The sequence below is a fragment of the Podarcis cretensis genome, assembly GCF_951804945.1.
Source record: "Podarcis cretensis genome assembly, chromosome: 2".
Taxonomy (NCBI): Eukaryota; Metazoa; Chordata; class Lepidosauria; order Squamata; family Lacertidae; genus Podarcis; species Podarcis cretensis.
Window position 1 is genome coordinate 96812075 of NC_137171.1, and position 18460 is coordinate 96830534.

At 41.7% G+C, this 18460-nt stretch overlaps 1 protein-coding gene across 3 annotated transcripts in view; it reads left to right on the forward strand.

Annotated features, from left to right (window-relative positions):
• The window catches only part of PDZRN3 (PDZ domain containing ring finger 3), a 179181-nt gene that overhangs the window by 131246 nt on the left and 29475 nt on the right, over positions 1–18460 (forward strand). The window contains exon 1 of one of the 3 annotated variants that reach the window (XM_079958735.1): positions 820–1075. The exons of the other annotated variants lie outside the window; for them this stretch is intronic. Within the exon in view, the coding sequence (XP_079814861.1) occupies positions 1007–1075 (69 nt within the window). The 5' untranslated portion in view covers positions 820–1006. Of the gene's footprint in view, positions 1–819; positions 1076–18460 lie in introns of those variants that run through there. 3 annotated transcript variants of the gene reach the window in all.

Genomic DNA, 18460 nt, shown 5'->3' on the forward strand with positions numbered 1-18460 from the left:
GTAAATATACAGAGGGTTTTTTAAATACACATCATAAAGCAACTATAGCAGTCACATTACCATGGAGTGCACATGCTATATGGTCTTTAGAGGACCTTGAAGTGTGCTCAGCTGATTATATAGCTCCTGTTTAGCATATGCATAAGCACAGAATCATCACATAAATACTATTAATGGGTGCTGTGATAATGTGTAACCATTCTGATGTCAGGTGGAATTTATAAAGAACTATATTATCGTGAGGTTTGCTGGCAATATTGTACTTTAATGAAAATAAGTTGCAGAATTTGTCCCATTCCTAGTTGCATCAGCTCCCTGAGCTGTTCCATTCTTCATTTTTCTTCCTTTCTTCTTTTCTGCTAAATGCATGCTTGTTCACTACAGACTTCCATTTAGTTGTGACCACGTTCTCTTAAATATTTTAAGGAGTGTTTTATTTAACTTTGCTGAACTGTTTAATGTTGCTTGTAATAGTTCTGTATCAGCAGCAGATTCGTTTTGGTTATGACTTACATTTAAAATGTATTTGTAAACTGCTTAAATGTGCTAAGAATTATCCTTAGGGACCACAGTAAAATGCAGTCATGTTTATTTGTAATTGCTACAAAATGGTTTACAGAATTGTTAGTGTCTTTTATTATGCCCTGCTACTGAAGTGCTTGCTTGTTAATTAGAGAAATTTCAGCTGTCATAGGCAGCAATTATAGCTTCTGTATCACTGTCTGTTATGAATAGTCAATGAGAGCTGATTAATATGCATGAGCAGCAGTATATAGTGTGTGCATTGGACTAAAGCAGTAGAGGGAGTGTTGTGTACTGTGAGTGGAGGAGGGAGAGCATTAAGGAAGAAGGCAGAGTTGCTTGCCAGTGATCAGAGCATCACCAACGTAAATCGTTTCAGTTTCATCTGACTCTCTTAGTGTGCCAAAGGGATATCTACATGCATGCTCGCTAACAACAACTTCCCGGGCTCTTGCGGTGAATAAGAAAGACAGTTTTCTTAAACATGGGATGCAGCTTGTGCTCTCTGCAGAAGCAAGAGGAACAGTACAAATTGCTGTATGAAGTTTGCCAGGTAAAGCTGTTTGCTTTGAATTCTAAGGACATATATATGTTACTTTAGCCGCATGACAATTGCTGTTATTTTTATTGTCAGAGCAAGAAGAAGGAATAGGCAAGGAATGTTATTCCATTGTAGCAAGTAAGCTATTACCTTATTTGACATGGGCTTTGGGATTTATTTATTTTTTATGGTGATGTGCCTTATGACACAAGTGCAGAGGTTTAAATATTCGTTGAAATGCACCATATATATAATAAACAGGCATCTATAGTTACAAGGCAGTAGACCCTGAGACCCTGTCCCCAGCATGAGTTAAGGAAAACATCTCAGCCAGGGTCAGATCTTGGTCATGCTCTCTTTGAACAAGTTTGGAAAGACACAAGTGATGATTGATGTGGCGGAGGGGTTGGTCTCTGTTTACCAATAGTTCTTTGGTACTTCTTTCTGGAGGACAAATGCACTAACTTATTCACCACAGACAGTGAACCACTACCTCTACCAATACTTTGACTCAAGTTTAATTCCTGTAGATTCTGTGTTTCTGTCAGTTGTAAAAATTCCTTTTGCTACCCAGGGGAGATCCCATCTAAAATTCTTTCTTTATCTATATACAATATTTTCTCTTTTCCAACTTCTCTGGCTACAAAGCACAGTGAGAATAAACGAACACTTGAAAAATCATTCTGTTCTATATAGTCCATGCCATTATTTAAATATTTGTTTGGGCTCCAGCCATTTGCCTCTTCAGTTGATTCTGAAAGATCATCTCATCCCAAAGTACAGGTTTGTAAAGAAATACTATAATAGTAGCTCCAGTAAAGTTAGACATAGCGTCAAAAGGAAATGCAGAATTTGACAAGACAAAACTTGTTTTACCTTCTCTTTACCAATAAATAAATAAATCTGAAAAAGTGGCCGTCTTTATGCTATATATGTTATTTGACTCTAGAAGGGAGATCTAAACAATAATTTTAAAATATAACTATCTGTGAACATACAAACTGCATGTGAGGTGATTCCGTCTTTACAAAGTACTTTAAGGAAATGAAAAACAGAGCACATAGCAACAATTACTGCTAAATGCAAAAAGTGTTTTGTTTTTACATTTGCCAGCAGAGGGTGTTGCAAATCACAGAGAAAGGTGAGGTAGTCTTTGTTGTGGAACTACTCAGGTCACTCACAACACAGTAAGTAAAATGGGCCTTGTGTTCTGTACTAGCAGGAACAGAGTTAAATTCTAAGCACCATTTTCCATGTATATGTCTCTGACACCTCCCAGAGAACACAATGGCTAAGTAGAAAACTTTGTAACTACAAACAGACAGGCATGCTCACGTGACTGTTTTATATCAGCTCCCTTGATAAACAGTTTTCCTGTGTATTAGGAGAGCAAATGTTTTAGAAAGCAAGGGAACAAGACTTCTTGGGCATCATCACCACAAACTTTACAACATTGTTCTTGTAAATTTTATCCTAAGGATTAGATACTCTGTCATAAGAGTTAACCCATAACGCTTCCTTGTTTTTTATTATATAAAGATCTTGAATACTATTAGGCTTTAGTCCTATGACCACTTAAGGAAGGATTTGTGATTATAGTTAATTTGCATTGCAGATAGGAACTTTGCAAAATGTTTGTAAAGTATTGGTGGGGAGAGGGTCTTCATAAAAAAATTGATAGCAGTAATGGACCTCAGTGCTGGAAATAATTAGACATGGGTTTACTGAGGGCCAATTGGATTATTAGAAGAGTTGTAAAGGGGGGGGGGGGTAATGTACATTAAATCTCAATTACTTCCATTTTCAGTGTACTAAGTATCAACACAGCAATCTCGATTTCAGAGAAAGAAATCCTGCTTATATTTTGATTAGGAGATGCTATGCAAATCATTAATTTCAAAGTGCAAAATCATATCTAAGAAATGGGCAGCTATTTTTTGCATAAGGTGTGTGCATCCATAACTTGACACACACATTATCCTGTTCATTGAATTTTACCCCTTATTTTAGGTCATGAGCAGCCTGATCCATGACCTAGTTAAATGGAAGTACTTGAACTTCAGCCAGTTTACAGCTTGAACTCCAAGCCAGCTAAGTTGGAATAGTAAGATTTAGCCAATGGTCAGCTCGGTCCTATTGATCAGCTTTACCGGCACAAACAGCAGTTTTGAGCAGTGAGAGCTGAAGCGATGTACTGCACTACCGCATTTGCCCAGCCTCCCTTTGCTATTAGAGATCAGCAGTAGAGGGCTGCTCTACTGCTCCTGATTCCAAGGCTGTTTCTCAGTCTTCGGCATGGTAACAGAGGGCTCACCCCATGGCCCAGCCAATCCATGCATGAAACAGCTGTGCTGGAAAAGGAAGAATGCTGATACAGCAACATTAATGGCCATTGCTTTGGCAGTGCTTGGGATCACACTGGCACTGTACTTCCTCGCATGCATGGTTGATCTTTATGGTTTGCTTCTGCTCTACTAACACAGCAGGCTTGGGCTTTGTTGTTGTTGTTAAGCTGAATATTATCAGTGGTTTAGAGACTGGTGCATGTTGGAAGGGCTGTTGTGCCAACTTCACTTATTTTTGCATGTGTTGGGGGTGAGCAAATATTAAATGTGAATCCTGCGTATAATAGATACCACTGGGTATTGGTTACCAGATGTTCAGGAGGTATTATTACTGGGCCATATTCCAGACAGTGCAGAATATGAAGATCATAGATGTTGATTCAACATATGCTTGAAGCAGCATAGAGTAATGTTGCTCAATTACAGAAGGACCTTAATGTGCCACAGTGAAGAGCTGGTTCAGTAAGTTGTGGGATATAATGATGATGGTGGGGGGGATGACAAGTTGTGTAAAACTGAGAGATGACAATAATCACATAATTGTATTTCCAACTATCATATGTCATATTGTATCTTCTTCTTATTGTATTTGTATTAAAGAACCTGAAAATACAAAACAAATGTAAAAGGCTTGCATAGCACATTGTTAAATTCTCACAATGTGAATAAATGAGACATGCTTTCACACACACCTGCAGCAGGATGAGAGCTGATTCCACTTGATGCAGTCCTGTGTAGCTACTGGATGCAAGTGCATATGAGACCCAAGGCCATGTGTCTGTCAGGCATCAAGTGTTTGACCCCATCCACATAGTTTCAATATTCAGATCAATACAGTGGTACCTCTGGTTATGAACTTAATTTGTTCCTGAGGTCCGTTCTTAACCTGAAACCATTCTTAACTGAGGAACCACTTTAGCTAATGGGGCCTCCCACTACCACTGTATGATTTCTGTTCTCATTCTGAGGTAAAGTTCTTAACCTGAGGTACTAATTCCAGGTTAGTGGAGTCTGTAGCCCAAAGTGTTTATAACCTGAGGTGTTTGTAACCCGAAGTACCACTGTATTCAGATGTATACCATGATCACATAGGATCACAGCACAAAAAGAAACACCTGGAAGTCAAAAGTGATCATGCCTGCCAAATCTCTGCTGGGAAAGTGTTGGGCAATTGACACCACATGGCTGACTTACAGTTGAGCCCAGTCAGGCCTCTGTAGCACAGGGGACAACTAACAGCACCCTTCCAGATTATCTCAGTGAACAAGCTAGCATGTAAGCACTCAGAAGGTCCTTTGGCCTAATCCAGAACATAATATTTCTCTTATGTTCTTCCCCAGACAGACTCTTTACAGAATTTTGCAAAAGTTTAGCAGTTTTGCATCATTGTTGGCAAGCCGGAGACTTAATACTAGCTGCTGAGGATGAGTCTCAAGCTTACAAAATAGTTATATTTTAAGGTTTTGATTAGGTTTGCAAATTAGTGCTTAACAGCACCAAAAGTTATTCCAGATTCTACAAAGTCCTGCTCAGCATTAATCTTTAAATGTCATTCTGTTTGTTTGTTTGTTTGTTTGTTTGTTTGTTTGTTTGTTAATATCATTGTCATTCCTCCAAGGAGGGAAGGGCAGCTGTGAGCTACATGGCTGAGACCTTCCTGGCTGAATAGGGTTTTTCAGGTAGCTAAACAAGATGTGCTTAAGTTCCATGATCATGAATTAAGTTCCTTCTGTCTCCATATAATAACTCTCATTTCTCATTCTCAGTTTTTGAATTGTAAAAATCATATATGGTGCTACGTCAGGACTGTCACTCATTCTGTCGTTCAAGCCATTTTCAAGACTGTAGCCCTCTCAATAAAGCTCATGTCAATGCCATTAAAAACAAACATAAAACATATTCAAAGCAGTTTTAAATATGCCCAATAGAATAAAATTCAGTAAATGTTGACAAGGACTCGACAGCAGCATATACTACAGAAACTTACATTGAAAAGTAAGGGGAAACTAGGCAAGTTTTTGAAACTTTCTTAAAAACCAGAACTGAAGGAGCCAATCATACATTTATTAGAGATGCACTCTCTGCCCTGAGAATATAGCAGAAGGAAAGGAAAGACAAATTGTGCATTTTTAGAGCAATACTATCTCTCTGTATTTTTGTCTATCCACGTCCGTATTGTAATTGGATGAATCATGAGCTGTTCCTATGCGCTTTTGGCTTACAGTGAAAAAACTCCAGTAGAAGAAATGGGGGAAATGGTACTTGAATGAAAACACATGCTCTGGTTGCCAAAGGTTTATAGTCCAGGCTTCCTCAACCTCGGCCCTCCAGATGTTTTTGGCCTATACTCCCATGATCCCTAGCTAGCAGGACCAGTGGTCAGGGATGCTGGGAATTGTAGTCTCAAAACATCTGGAGGGCCAAGGTTGAAGAAGCCTGATTTATGCAGATCAACAGGGAAATGAATTTACTCTTCTCACCCCAGTGCCTGTGTTCAGCTTATGTTAAAATGGTAACATCTGATACCAGTTTTTGCCAGAAAGAGCTTTTCTGCTTCTCTTTGGTCCACGCTTAAACTTGAGTACTGGGAGCAAATAACCTCTACACCTGTGCAAGTTTGATAATCAAGCTTGGGTGGAAGGAGCTACCAGTTGAACAAACAGAGGAGAGCAATGGATGCCAGTAGCCTGAAGGCATAGGCATAAATATATGTAGATTGGGCATAAATGTTGAATAATTTGAATATAGGATAGAGCACACTTTTCAAAAGTTTGGCATATTTGCTTCATTGACACTAAATAAGTGATGGACAACCTGTGGCCCTCCAACTGTTGTTTGGACTCCGACTTCCATGAACCCCACTCAGCATGGTTCATGGTCAGGGAAAATGGAAGTTAATAGTCCAGCAACATCTGCAGGACCACATTTCCCCATCCCTGCACTAATGCACTAAAGGTAAAGGACCCCTGACTGTTAAGTCCAGTCACAGACGACTCTGGGGTTGCGCCGCTCGTCTCACTTTACAGGCCGAGGGAGCCGACGTTTGTCTGCAGACAGTTTTTCCAGGTCATGTGGCCACCATGACTAAGCCGCTTCTGGTGCAACGGAACACCAAACCAGAGCAGCATACAGAAACACCGTTTCGAACTGCTTTCGAACTGCTAGGTTGGCAGGAGCTGGAACCGAGCAACGGGAGCTCACCCCGTCATGGGGATTCGAACAGCTTACCTTCTGATCAGCAAGCCCTAGAGGCTCAGTGATTTAGACCACAGTGCCACCCGCGTCCCTTGCACTAATGCACTAGCCATGCATTTATTTTATTTTATTTTTTAGGCCGTAGAACAGCATCCATTTGAGAGTAACCCCATCAAACCCAGTGGGGCTTACCAGTACTTCTGAGTAGAGCAGCATAGGATTGGAGATTCTTATTTGAAGTGGCCATGGAAAAAATCGAGGAAGGGAGGTCTGTATTCTGGACCAATTAATCCAGAACACTTTTGTCTCTAGCTCCACCATCACTTGTTCCACCAGCATACAGTAATACTTTCCAAGGGAATGCAGCCCTTGACAGAGTAAAAAAAGATGGTTCTCCCTTACCTTATAGGAATACTTCAGCTAGGAAGTCTGAAGGGAGGGAGGTTCTGATTTTAAAGTAACATAGCGTAGACCCTTCATTGCATACACACATTTGCATAATCTGAAGACTTTTGTCCTGGGCTGGGTTTTCTGCTGCTTAATTAGTTCAGCATTCTCGTTGATAGACTGGAGACCTGTAATCTGCTGGAAAATGGCCTTTAATGATTGTGGCGCCTGTCCATGGCTCAGAATCTCCCTTTCTTAATTAGACCATTTACTAGAAACTGGCAATTGAAATTTTCCTCTTCATTTGATGATGAATAATGCAACACCTCCATTGGATTCTCTATAGAAAATACAGTTTCTTCATGGTAGAAGGGTTTTTTTGTTTAAAAAAAAACAAGTCATGGTTTGAAAGTTTTGTTTCTTTTTTTTTTTAAAAAAAAAGCCTACTTGTTATGAGTGATGCACTAAAATAGCTTCAAGTACCTTTTTGCATTACAGCCTTCAAAATATTAATATAGTAATTCACCCAAACATGTAAAATTTGGAGTAGGGGGTGCCTTTGGAGTATTTTTCTCTCCTTAAAATGATAAATGATTGGGTGAACAGGTTTGTAATGGTTTACATATATACATCTGTTCAACGCTATGAAGCAGGTGGCAAGAATTCGCAGGGGAGGAAGCACTAGGGACATTTGCTCTGAGCTTTACTGTCACATGTCAAATACTGGAAGGGAAAACAGGCATATGGAGCAGAGGGAAAAGTGCAGGTTTAATAAATGGGCTGTGCTATGTTCATTAATAATGAAAGGGAAGGTCATGACTCATTTTCAGGGGCACCAAAAGAGCACTAAAATTGTGTATATTGGAATTGAGACAACTGAATAGTGGTGCAATAAGTGTTAATAAAGCATCCATTCACATTTTTCTGACTTGGTTATGTGGTCTGAATCTAATTGCCGGGGCAGGTGGGAAGACTCATTGCTAAAAGGCAAATATGGGTATGAGCAGCCACCAGAACATACTGCTCCGCAAAGAACTTAAAAAAAAAACTATTTTACCTAATACAGAAAAACAACTAGGACATAAGGTTTTAGCAAAGAGACCAGCTGAATTTGGGGGGCTGGGTTATCTGATAATGCATAACTGTGAGGGAAACTTGGTTCTTGGCCATTGAAAAAGTCAAAGAGCCTAGTCCGTAACACACTGTATAATGGTACAGTTTATTCCACACCCTCTGCCCCAGACATGCCCCATTTAACTCCAGAGTATCAGTTCAGCAATACTTTGGCTTAGCCCAGCTTTTAACAAAATTGCACGCGTATCCACCTGTTCACCAACCCAGTAATTCAAAAGCCAGGTTCTAAACAGGAGGTCAGAAAGTATGAGTACAAGGAACATGCACTATGCTGAATAGAAAGTGGATGGAAACTATTTCCTTCCTTGCCCTGATGTAACCAGGCCTGTTGCTCCAAATACCTGCATAATTGCATATTGTTCTCCCATTTAGCCCAGCCTCCACTTCCATCCAGTTTTATTCTGTTTCTTCCATGCCAAACTTTAGATTGTAAAGCCCTTGGAGCAGGGACCTGTCCTCTTCTACTCTGCAAAGTGTGGATGGCACTATATAGATGTGATGATGATGATGAAACAGCTGGCGGCAATGATACGTGCCAGCTGTTAATGTGTGTGGTGGTTGTTTTTAATAAGTAAAGTCTGAAGAGTGAGAACAAGCCTCTTGAATGGAGCCTTGAACTGCTGCTGCAATTCTGCTCCCCCCTCTCCAGGTCCAGTCCAAAAGGCACAATATAAAAAGTAGAGTCATGGCATGTGTTTAGGTGCACCTTGAGCCTGGTTTTCTGATGGATGCAGTAATAGCACAAGCAGGTCAAACAATGGTTCAAGCCACCAGTCTTGTCCTCTCTTGCATCAGCCTCCAAGAAACACAGGAGCATGACTCCTAGCAGGTCAGACTATTTGTCCATGTATTTGGCAGCAGCTCTCCAAAATCTCAAGCAGAAATGTTTGTCTTTCCCATCGACTGCACATGACCCTCTTAGTGGGAGATGTTGTGGATTGAATCTAAGACCTTCTATTTGTGAAGTCTGTGCTCTTCTCCTGAGACATGATTCCTCCCCAAGGCCTATGATCTCCTGTTGTAGCTAGATATACTGTATTTAACAAAGCTCCTCTCAGACATCATAAGCTTTGCAGCCTCATCAGGAACCTGGCTGTGGAGTGCTGCCTTGACGTTCTGAAACTGGAGGGGGGCAACCAGCGAAAGTGACTCTTCCCTGAAGCCTTGAAACAGCACTTGGCTTTCTGATAATGAACATCTGACAGTTTGCTTGTGGGACCAGGGAGAATCTGCTGTCATTTTATGAGTCTTCACTCTTAGTGTTTTATCATAGATGGTAGACTTCTTTAGATGTTCTGTCTTACCAGCACTGTTGCAGTAGCTTCTGTCAGTGTTCCCATGCTTTTGATGTTCCATCTAAAAATTCCACTACTGTGACACCTGTGAATGAATGTCTTCATCAGCAGCCATGCAAGCAACACACCTCCCAAAGGTTGAGACCTGCTGCCTGCTTTGTCAGAGGCAGAATTCTCCAACTGCTGCAGTTATCCTGATAAAGAGGGCATACTAGGAGTCACAATTACCATTCCTATCCCATCACCCAGACTAGATCTCTTAAGCCTATTGGATTCTTCTCATTCATCATGGCTACCCTGAAACAAGGCTCTCAGTGTGTCACCTCACAATTTCCATTATTGTCCCCTGGGCTCTGCTTGACTGTTCCCTTGGGTGCTTCTAATGAAAAGGCTACATGGAAATCAGGTTTTAACTCAGTATCAGTAAGTTTTGGTTCAAAGCAAATAGATTAAAATCTATCTTTTCGGTTTAGGCCAGCCCCACTATATATATATTTATTTATTTTTGAACTGTTACTTTCTATATGCCAGAGACACACCAAAATAAATCAGTCATGCAAGGTTCATTCTAATTAACCTGTCTCAGTGTCGTTTTCTTTAGGGCTGAGGTTTCCCACTCAGAATTTTTTCCTTGGAGAGCTAAATATTTCAGAGAGGACAAGTGGATTTTGTTTTATTCAAACAAGAATTTTCTTTTTAGTCTTTTTCTTTATACCATCAATAGCTTACGAGAGAAAAGGGAAGTGCACACACTTCAAAACAGTCTGTTGCTAAATAATACAGTTCTGCATCTATAAAAAAAAAAGAAATTGTCTTTTCTAGTGAAATAAAAGAAGGATTAGATGAAGCTGTAAAAAGAATTAACCTGTACTTTGAACCTCTTTTCTCTAGACTCTGACGGAGAAGAAGAGATTTAGAAAATAGGTTTTTTTGCTGTTGCATTTGCCATAAAATTGTACTGCTCCCCCTCCCTAAAATGCAGACTTCTTAAAAGCTGGCTAAATAAGTGTATCAGACCATAAAGTGTGCTCTAAATGAGACACAGACATCTGTAGTCTGTCAGAATGGCAAATTTTGTAGTACAAATCCCAAGGATTGGCATGCTTTTCTGTAAAGGAAAACTTCTTATTCTTTATTAAGCACAAATGTTTTCTTAGACGCATTTGTCAGTGGCATAATGGACAGTGCAGACATAATAGATGATGCAAAAAAAAAAAAGTTTGCTGTTCATGAAGTCAGTAGAAAGCCTGCCTTGTCTGACAGGCAGTTCAGTACAGTATGTGATTTTATTTCAAAACATGAAGATTACTGTAAGTGGTCTTTCTTTGAGTATCTGTTTCTTTCTAATCAAGTCTGAGAAGGTGGCATCTCAAGACATGTCCTGAAAAGCAGATTCACAAGTGCAGGGGTGGCTTCCATTTTCACTTCCTGTTGCCATGTCCAAAATAGGAACCCCTCCCCCATAAGAGTTCAAATATTTGTTCTCCTTACATTAAAAATACAGCAGCATCCAGTAGAAAACACATGTCTACTTTGTGTTGCATGCTTTTATCACAAAACCTAATCCACACATAGATTTCTCTTCAGGTGTTAGGGCAATCTGGAAATCTATCATGTGAGGGGTGTTTCTCTTCCCCAAATTGGAAGGTGACAATCTAAAGCAGGCAGCCTCCTTGTATTCACCCTGAGTTGTGGAATTTGCTCAGTTTGTTGTGTTAACCTCTCTGTTTCTGAGGTCCAGACACCTTTAAGAACCCGAATATGCTTTTTAGCTCGCATGCAAAAGGCCTCCTGTGGTGGGTTTTCAGCATCTCAGTTATAACTTTTGGTTCTGCTTACTTAGTTGGTGTTTCATATTGTGTGTGGAGTTTTCTGTGCCAACACCTTCTGCCTTTTGACTTTCCGGTATTGGACTGGAAACTCTCCACATTGTTAGGAAGGATCCGTTTGGCAGAACCCTTTGGACATCGTAAGTGGAATGTGGAGTAGTCACCACTTGGAAGCAAGCGGACTCCTCACCAGCCCTAGGAACAAGGCTCAGGGGAGCTTACAAACTCAGCTCCTCCCACTGCCTTACATAGACTTAACCTGCTGACCATTTCTCTTGTTGTGAACCTTTATTTCCTTTTGCCCTTAAAAAACAAAAGAGCCCCCACCCTTTCACCAAATCCACATGATTGATGTGACTGTTTCAGATGTCCTTAGCTTTCTCTTGCTTGGAAGATTTTCCATTTGGATTTGTGCCTGGGCCTCCCACTTTTCATGTTATGGTGCCATCTATTCTTGATTAGGAACATACATCATGTGTTGCCTTAATGCTCTGTTGTATCATTCTATTTCTCTCCAGTGTCCATGTCCATTGTGTACAGATGGATCACACTGTCCTTTTACATCCTTTGCTACTCTGTTTGCATGATAAGCTGGCCAACTCATCTCAGAGCCAGATCCACCAAAATTCATTCTCTGCAATACCCTTTTCAGATTGAGCTCATAGTTTAAACACTTGACCATAGCATGCCAAAATTCTTCATTGCTCAAACTCAGAAATTACTGTTATTTATAGCACCTTGTACATTGCTACTTATTTTGCTATGTATATTTTAATCATGCTGATACAACATCGACTATGCAACACCTGCATGTTGTTTGTGAAATTCTTTAAAGAAGTTGAGAATTCTTTAAAGTAACATATTCTGACATCAGTATCATACCCCTTAAAAATAACCAGATGGGCCACAAATAAAGGTGAAGGCTGCTATGATATAAAAGAGGAGTCATAGCTAGCGTGTAGAGCCAGTGTGGTGTGATTGTTAGAGTGTTGGACTATGAGCAGGGTTTGAATCCATACTCAGCCATGAAGCTCACAGAGTGACCTTGGGCCAGTCACTATCTCTTAGTCTAACCTAACTCATAGGGTTGTTGTGAGGATGGGGGGCGGGGAGAACCATGTATATGACCCTGAGCTCCTTGAAAGAGAAAAGTGGTATATAAATGTAATAAATGAATACATATAAATGAAACCGTTAAGTAGCTGCACTGAAAGCCTGGTTTCGCAATGGAATTAATATGTGAGCATACCAGCAAATTGAGTGTTCCTTGCAAATTGAGTGTTCAGATTTGTTGTTCCATGGTCTCTTTATAACAGGTCAGACTATTTACCCTTCTAGGTCTGTATTACCTAACCTGACTGACAGTGACTCTCCAGAATTTCAGCCTTTGCCTTTTCCATCACCAGCTACAATATCATTTTAAGTGGCGTCTGAACCTGGAAGCTTCTAAGCCATGAGTAGGGAAACTAAGGCCCGGGGGCCAGATCCAGCCCAGTCACCTTCTAAATCCGGCCCACGGATGGTCCGGGAATCAGCGTGTTTTACATGAGTAGAATGTGTCCTTTTATTTAAAATGTACCTCTGTGTTATTTGTGGGGCCTGTCTGGTGTTTTTACATGAGTAGAATGTGTGCTTTTATTTAAAATGCATCTCTGGGTTATTTGTGGGGCATAGGAATTCGTTCTTTTTCCCCCTCCAAAATATAGTCTGGCCCCCCACAAGGTCTGAGGGACAGTGGACCGGCCCCCTGCTGAAAAGGTTTGCTGACCCCTGTTCTAAGCATTCAAAACATGTGATCTACCACTTAATTACTGCATACATATTAGAGGTACATTTTCAGTTTTATCTTCTTTGTAAACTGCTTTGAGCTTTTTTCTACACTCAAGCGGTATATAAATTTTATTTTAAAAAAATTATGGGTCAGTTGACACTCGTACAAGGAAGCAGGTTGTGTCCCCAGGTTTAGCTCTCTGTGGTTCCTCACTGACAAAAGTAAAGTATTGCACTTGGAGAGAATTTTGTCGTACGGACCGTCAGGGGGCATTGACATTCGTCCCCATTGTTAGGAATCCCAGAGCTGGAGAAGCAGAACATTTTTCTGTGCAGAGGGTAGAGATACACTGTGCATGTGCACACATGCGCATGAGTAGAATATGCCTTCTTGCACACAAACACTGCCCATCATAATGAGTGAGCCCAAGAACATCAAAAATAGCTTCTTTAAATCACGTAGTAGATCACCCCATATACAGGGTGCCAGTTGACAGAAGTTACTCTATAAATCATATAAGTGACTGGTTTCTTATTAAAATATTCCTCTTCCAAAGAATTATTGGGCTGGATGTGCTTTGCCATTGATCTTCTTCACACACTATGAGATCGTTATAATTGGATTCCCGGGGCAAGATAGACATCTTGTTGGAATACCTCATTCTTCATTAACAATGTTCAAAGTTGTCTCGCTAGTAGGATATGGGATGAGGTGTCAACCATTCTGACACTAATATAAATCTAAACAACTCCCAAGAAAGCAGTAGTGTTATGTTGGATTCACATGGCTGATCTTCTTCCATATCCTGGTGACTTTTCCAGTCACCCCAGATAGCCCCATGTGAAAGATCTAATATGCAATCAGCATACCAAACATCAAGCATGCTCTTCTCATGGGTAAGAACTTTTCATAACACCAAGTTCCCATTTAAATCTCACTAAGGGGTGAGTGGAAAGCAGCTAGATGAATTTACAGTTCAGGCCTCAAGCAAACCATGGCTGCCATGAGTGCAAAAGTGGTTGTGCAATGGTGGCCAATGGTGGCCACACATCTCTGGGCACCTTGAGCTTTAGCAGGCAAATGGCTGGAATTGTGGGTTTGCAAGGCCTTCCAAAAACCAGCCCTCTTTCTCCACACACACTAGTTCTCCCATCCAAGTACTAACCAGGCCCAACCTGGTCGGGCAGGACTGGGTGCTTTCAGGGTACTGTGGCTATAGGAAACACACACATGTTCTGCCTGTAGTACTATTTACCCCAACTCCAGGGGGTTTTGTGGATTTCAGTCTATGAATTAAGAGCAAGAGCAGAGTCCAAGCTTCAGAAATTTCAGTTCGGACATTAGAATGATCTAGGTGATCATAACGTTTGTACAACCATTCAGCGAAACAATAACAATCTGTCATCCGTTCCTTCCTCCCAGCATGACTCTTATGAGTCAGGGGTTATTTTAACGAACTCATAATACTGGAGAACATGCTCTGTTGCTAATCCACGGTAAAATGATGACAAGACCTCTTGACAGTTGTGAGACATAAAAGCCAGCCCCCCGGCTCCCATCCATTATTGTCAATACAGCCTTTTCAGTAACACTGCACCCTTCTGAGGAACAAACTGAGTCTCTCTCTGTGTGTATTCCTTCCTCCCTCTCCTCTCTTTCTCTCTTACACACACACAAACACTAACCACAGTGAGACAAAGAGAAGTCGAGGCAACACTGTTTTACTTTATCCCCCAGTAGCAAGTATCTCCCAGTGAGTTAGAAGGGTCAAAATAAAGGAGCTGCGATCAAGAAGCCTGTTTAAAATGGGAGTGAAACATTCACCTACCCATTCCTAATACTGGGTTTGCTAATGCACTGAACAGACAGCAGCTTCCTCTCCACGCCCTCCCCACCACCTCCGAACCACAAGCAACAACAGAAGCCCTTTCACTTTTCCACATATCTGTCAATGGCTACCATTGACTTCTGTGGAACAAAATTAATACAGCTCATGATAATACTGACGGGCAGTTCATTAGTTTCATCATAAACAAAGGAAGCCCGTGTGAGAGGGGGAAGGCGTGAACCTTGCCATCCACTACAAGAAAGGAAATGAAAACAGGAAGATTAAATGTTTTGCAGATGAGAGGCTAAGGAAGCAACTAAATAAATAAAATTATCTGTGGAGCACTACTGCCAGTTGTGTTCTTTTCCTGTCTTTCTACAGAGCGTATTAGCCAGCTCTTCAGCAGGTTATATGGGAAAAGAGTAAGAAGTGTTTTCCATAGAGCACAAGTTCAAACATGGCCCCTTCCCCCGTAGGTTGGCCACTTGTGCACTCTCATCTTGCATATGGTGTAATCCTGCAGCAGGGGTGGGGAAACTCTTTTAGCACAAGGGTGGCCTTCCCTCACGGGCAGTCTTCTAGTAGCAACTTACTAGTGATAGCCAAGACTCTGTGCAAAAGTGGACAGGGCAGTAGATGTGACTCTTCCAGCAGGTTATGTTCCAGCCATGCCAAAGTCCGAGGTTGCTACACACAGCGCAGCCATCTTCTCCACCCTCCTTTTAGGCAAGCAAAAGGCATTAGCACAGTTCAAGCTCACGTTCCAGCTATGCAAAAGCATTCAGGGAGAGGGTGTGATCACTGGGAAAGGTGTGGTCAGGGAAAGGTCCCAGCGGCCAAACAGTGAAGTATTTGGCCCCCTGGCCTGAGTCTCTTCACTCCTGCCGTATGAGCACCAAAAGTGGGATAAGTATGAGACATATCCTAATGTGGATCCCATATATTCCAAAAAAGTTAGCCCTGACCAGTTACTGTGACGATTCACCTTTCAGCATGGCCAGACAATGCTTTCTAAAGTTTACAATCACTTTAGAGGCTGTTACTTAAGTGCTTTTTCTGCATAACAGCGAACAGCTATCTTTAGCAATGTTACACTCAATATAACATGGGTTGTTTTGATATGCTTTAACTCTGATTGCTTTGTCACCCTAATTGCTTAGTCTTGTAAAGAAAAGATCAGTACTAAACCTCGGGCATTGGAATTTGCACATTTCGTTTATTGTAAATAATAAAACTTTGGACACAATCAGCATTTCTCTTACTAACAGAAAACATTAAATTGGGCTTAATTTTACAGCTGTACAAATTGTAATGTGCTCAAGAGGGCGAGTTAATGGTATTTAATTTGACCAGGCCAAAATTGAGTGTGCCTTGTCTTACATTTTTGCAGCTGCAGTCAGCACCAAGTGCTTACGCAATGTGTGGGGTAAAACAGAAATACTTTCCTCTCAGGTTGAATGCACACACTAGATTAGGGATGCACAGCTTAGAGCACTCTGAAAGCCTCTTTTACATTCATGTTAATTTAAGAAGGCTGTACTGCTTTGTCAGCTGCAGGGATGCATTTTTGACACATTTTTAGCCCAGCCTTTTCTTTTTAGCTCCTGTTAACTCTCTCTTTCTCTCTCATTCTAGAGCTCCCCTTTTCCCTCTACACTTCAAAGCATCTGGTCTCTGGACCACCACAGATTTCTCTTCAGCGTCATCTCATCTGTATTCACTATTTCCTCCACGCTTATCTGCGTCCCACCTCTATTAGCCTATTTTGCACTCTCAACCCCATACCACTATGTGCCTGTCTCCTCCTTGCAGGACAGCTCAACGCCTCTCTGTATTTAATCTTTTCTTTTTCTCTGGAGGGTGTAGTGGGGGCAGCCTATAGGTCTGCCTTATGGTCATCTGAGGCGAAGGGGGTTGCACCAGGCTGGGAAGTCTGAACACTGTCTGGTGATGTGCAATGGATCATGTCTGCTAGAAAAGAAGCGTTTCAGAGAGGCAGCTGTGGTAGTCAGTTGCGACAAAAACAGCAGCCTTGTGGCACTGTAGAGAATAAATTTATTGTGGCAGAGGCCTTTTGAAAGCCACAACACCACAAAACATGACACAATAAATCTGTTAGTCCTTAAGGTGCCACAAGACTCTTTGTTGTTCACCTTTAATTTAGAATTGACAAATCATTAAGTGCTTATTTATTGTATGTATTCTGCCCTTCTTCCAAGGAGATCAGAGCTGTATTTTTACTTTACAGCAGCCTTGTGAGCAAGCTTAGGCTGGGATATTATTACTGTGTCTATCTTGGTAAAGCAGATTCCATGGACATCTCAGAAGGGTGCAAATTGTTCAGTACTGGCGGGAAGCAGAGTGGCAGGATCACAGCTATATAATAATAATAATAATAATAATAATAATAATAATAATAATAATAATAATTTATTATTTGTACCCCGCCCATCTGGCTGGGTTTCCCCAGCCACTCTGGGCGGCTTCCAACAGAGATGAAAAATACAATAAATGTCACATATTAAAAACTTCCCTGAACAGGGCTGCCTTCAGATGTTTTCTGAATGTCAGGTAGTTGTCCATCGTCTTGACATCCGATGGGAGGGCATTCCACAGGGCGGGTGCCACCACCGAGAAGGCCCTCTGCCTGCTTCCCTGCAACTTGGCCTCTCGCAGTGAGGGAACCGCCAGAAGGCCCTCGGAGCTGGACCTCAGTGTCCGGGCAGACCGATGGGGGAGGAGACGCTCCTTCAGATATACTGGACCGAGGCCATTTAGGGCTTTAAAGGTCAGCACCAACACTTTGAATTGTGCTCGGAAACGTACTGGGAGCCAATGTAGGTCTTTCAAGACCGGTGTTATATGGTCTCGGCGGCCGCTAAAATGAGGGGTTCCTGGAAAGAAGGGAGGTCAGTAGTAGACCTTTCAGAACCCTGGACAGAGCACACAAAGCAGATTACAGTGGTGCCCCGCAAGACGAACGCCTCGCAAGACGGAAAACCCGCTAGACGAAAGGGTTTTCCGTTTTGGAGGCGCTTCACAAAACGAATTTCCCTATGGGCTTGCTTCGCAAGACGAAAATGTCTTGCGAGTTCCTGCGGGGTTTTTTTCCTTCCCCCCCCCCTTTTTCTAAGCCGCTAAGCCGCTTATCAGCTGATCTGCTAAGCCGCTAAAAGCCGCTAAGCCGCTAAGCCATCAATGGGCTTGCTTCGCAAGACGAAAAAACCGCTAGACGAAGAGAATCGCGGAATGGATTCTTTTCGTCTTGCGAGGCACCACTGTATTTGTTCCAAGGAACATAAGGCACAGCTGAGCCATTTTATGGTCCTGGACCCCTCAGCTGAGCCCTTTTGTGCTTCCCTTGCTGCCTAGTGGAGAACCTTAAAGGGGCAACTGTCTGGCCTGGAGCCTAAAAATCTGTTGTCTGTCCATCAGCTTGCATCAGGCACATTGCCTGGGTTGATGTATCAGCTCTGTGGAGGCAAGTAGGTCAGCCCCTTGACAGTGCTGAGATTGGGGGGGGGGTTGTTTGTTTGTTTGTTTGTTTGTTTGTTTAATATATTTATATCCTGTCTTTCTCCCAAGTTGGGACTCAAGGCTGCATGCAACTTTT